Below are 1999 nucleotides of genomic sequence, written 5' to 3' on the forward strand. Positions count from 1 at the left end.
CAGAACAGCCGTGGTGCCCGTTGGGACGCAGGTCCCACCCGACAGGCTTTCACCGAGGAGGTTTTCTCCCCCGCTCCTTTTCTGCCATCCTGTTCTTCTCTCCCCAAGGTGGTGGATGGAGAGGTGTACCCACCCACGGTCACCGACGCTCCGGTTCACATGGTCTACCCGCCTGCCATCCCCAAGGAGAAGCGGCTGGCGATGGGGCAGGAGGTGTTTGGGCTGCTGCCAGGGCTCTGCATGTATGCCACGCTCTGGCTGCGCGAGCACAACCGCGTCTGCGACATCCTGAAACGGGAGCATCCCACCTGGAGCGATGAGCAGCTCTTCCAGACGGCTCGTCTCATCCTCATCGGTGAGGACCAGCAGCACCACCCCGGGTCCCAGCTCTCTGGGCAAGCCCCAAGGGCTTGGGTGTTGGTCTCTTTTTGAGGGTGGTGGCCAGGCTGGTCTCTAAAAGAGGCTGGAGGAATTTCTCTGGCAGCCTTCTGAGGGTTGTTTGCTTTGGTCCATGTAGCAAAAAATTGGCTTTGATCCATCAAAAAAGTAATTTTGAATAATTTTGCAGTCAATCTGAATAATTCCATTTTAATGTTCATTGTACATTTGCTATAATGTCATGAAAAGTCACTTTTGACCAAAATCCAGAAAAAAAGCCACGTCACCCCGTTATCTGTAAGAAGCATCTCCAGGTCAGCTTCCTCAGGAACCATTTCGGTTTTGGCAGACTGAGCTTTACTGGTGAAAAAAAGTCATTCACTGAAAATTCCTCAGCCAACTCAACAAGCCAGTAGTCAGGAAAGTCCCAGGTGGTGGGTGGGCCCTGGGACACGCTGCTCTAGCAGATGGGTGACGTCATCTGGGTACAGAGATGGGTAACGTCGTCTGGGTACAGAGCCGGTAGCTCCAGCTGACGGCTGCCTCTCTCACCTCCTGCCCAGGGGAGACCATTAAGATCGTCATTGAAGACTACGTCCAGCACCTCAGTGGCTACTACCTGAGCCTCAAGTTTGACCCAGAGCTGCTGTTTGGCACCCAGTTCCAGTACCGGAATCGCATTGCGGTGGAATTCAACCAGCTCTATCACTGGCACGGGCTGATGCCCGACTCCTTCATCATCCAGGGCAAAGAGTACAACTACGAGCAGTTCCTCTACAACACCTCCATGCTCACAGACTATGGTGTGGAGGCACTGGTGGAGTCCTTTTCCAAGCAGAAGGCAGGAATGGTAAGGTCCTGCTCCCCAGTCCCTGCCAGTGCCGGGGCTGTGGGACCCCGGGAGGGATGCTCTTGGTACCCGAAGGCAGCGCCATTCCTGCATCCCGGCCGGGCAGCGGGTCACATGTCCCACGTAGAGTCTCCTACACAGGGCAGCACCTGACGGACACGTCATGAGTCCTCCCCACAAGCTGCTCCCTTGGCAGCCTCGTGTTCTCTCGGGACTCTAGTACAAACATCAGGGAGGTGCCAGGAGCCTGCGGTAAGACGGGATCTCCTGGCTGTGGAGCAGCCTGGGCACGGGAGCAGCTTCCCTGGCACTGTTCTTTGCTGCCATCACATGGATGTTTTCTTCCAAGTGATTACATCTACATTCCCGACTCTGCTTGTGCAAAGCAGCAAGGCTGAGGTGCAGACCCGCTGCTCTTTGGGTATTTGGGTTCTCCCTGTGACCCCAAACCCTGTAATCTCTCCCCTCCTCCCGGGCCAGTTGGTCACTGTCCATCCAGGGCTTCTCCTGCACTGTTCCCTGCCCTGGGAACGGGACTGACGTTAGCCCAAGCTGCTCTAGGGCAAGTTTTTGGCACTGTCCAGTGATTCCCCCTCTTCTTTGCTGCTGCAATGACTGCTGGTCTCTGTGACACCATGCCCAGGACTTTAATGTAGTGGCTCTCCTGGAGCAGATGCTGGTGCTGCCTTGTGCCTTACGTGTGCTCCTCCTCGTGTTCTTGCCCTCCAGATCGGTGGGGGACAAACCATCAATGCCAATGTCTTGCACGTG

At 55.7% G+C, this 1999-nt stretch overlaps 1 protein-coding gene across 1 annotated transcript in view; it reads left to right on the forward strand.

Moving 5' to 3' along the window:
* Window positions 1-108: 108 nt before the first annotated feature.
* Window positions 109-1999, forward strand: part of LOC104273889 (prostaglandin G/H synthase 1-like) — a gene marked incomplete at its 5' end in the record, with an annotated part of 2707 nt that continues 816 nt past the window's right edge. The window contains 3 exons of the mRNA XM_009869357.1: window positions 109-355; window positions 942-1228; window positions 1958-1996. Coding sequence (XP_009867659.1) covers window positions 109-355; window positions 942-1228; window positions 1958-1996 — 573 coding nt within the window. The remainder of the gene's footprint in view (window positions 356-941; window positions 1229-1957; window positions 1997-1999) is intronic.

Source organism: Apaloderma vittatum, unplaced genomic scaffold (genome assembly GCF_000703405.1).
Source record: "Apaloderma vittatum isolate BGI_N311 unplaced genomic scaffold, ASM70340v1 scaffold32615, whole genome shotgun sequence".
Classification (NCBI taxonomy): Eukaryota; Metazoa; Chordata; class Aves; order Trogoniformes; family Trogonidae; genus Apaloderma; species Apaloderma vittatum.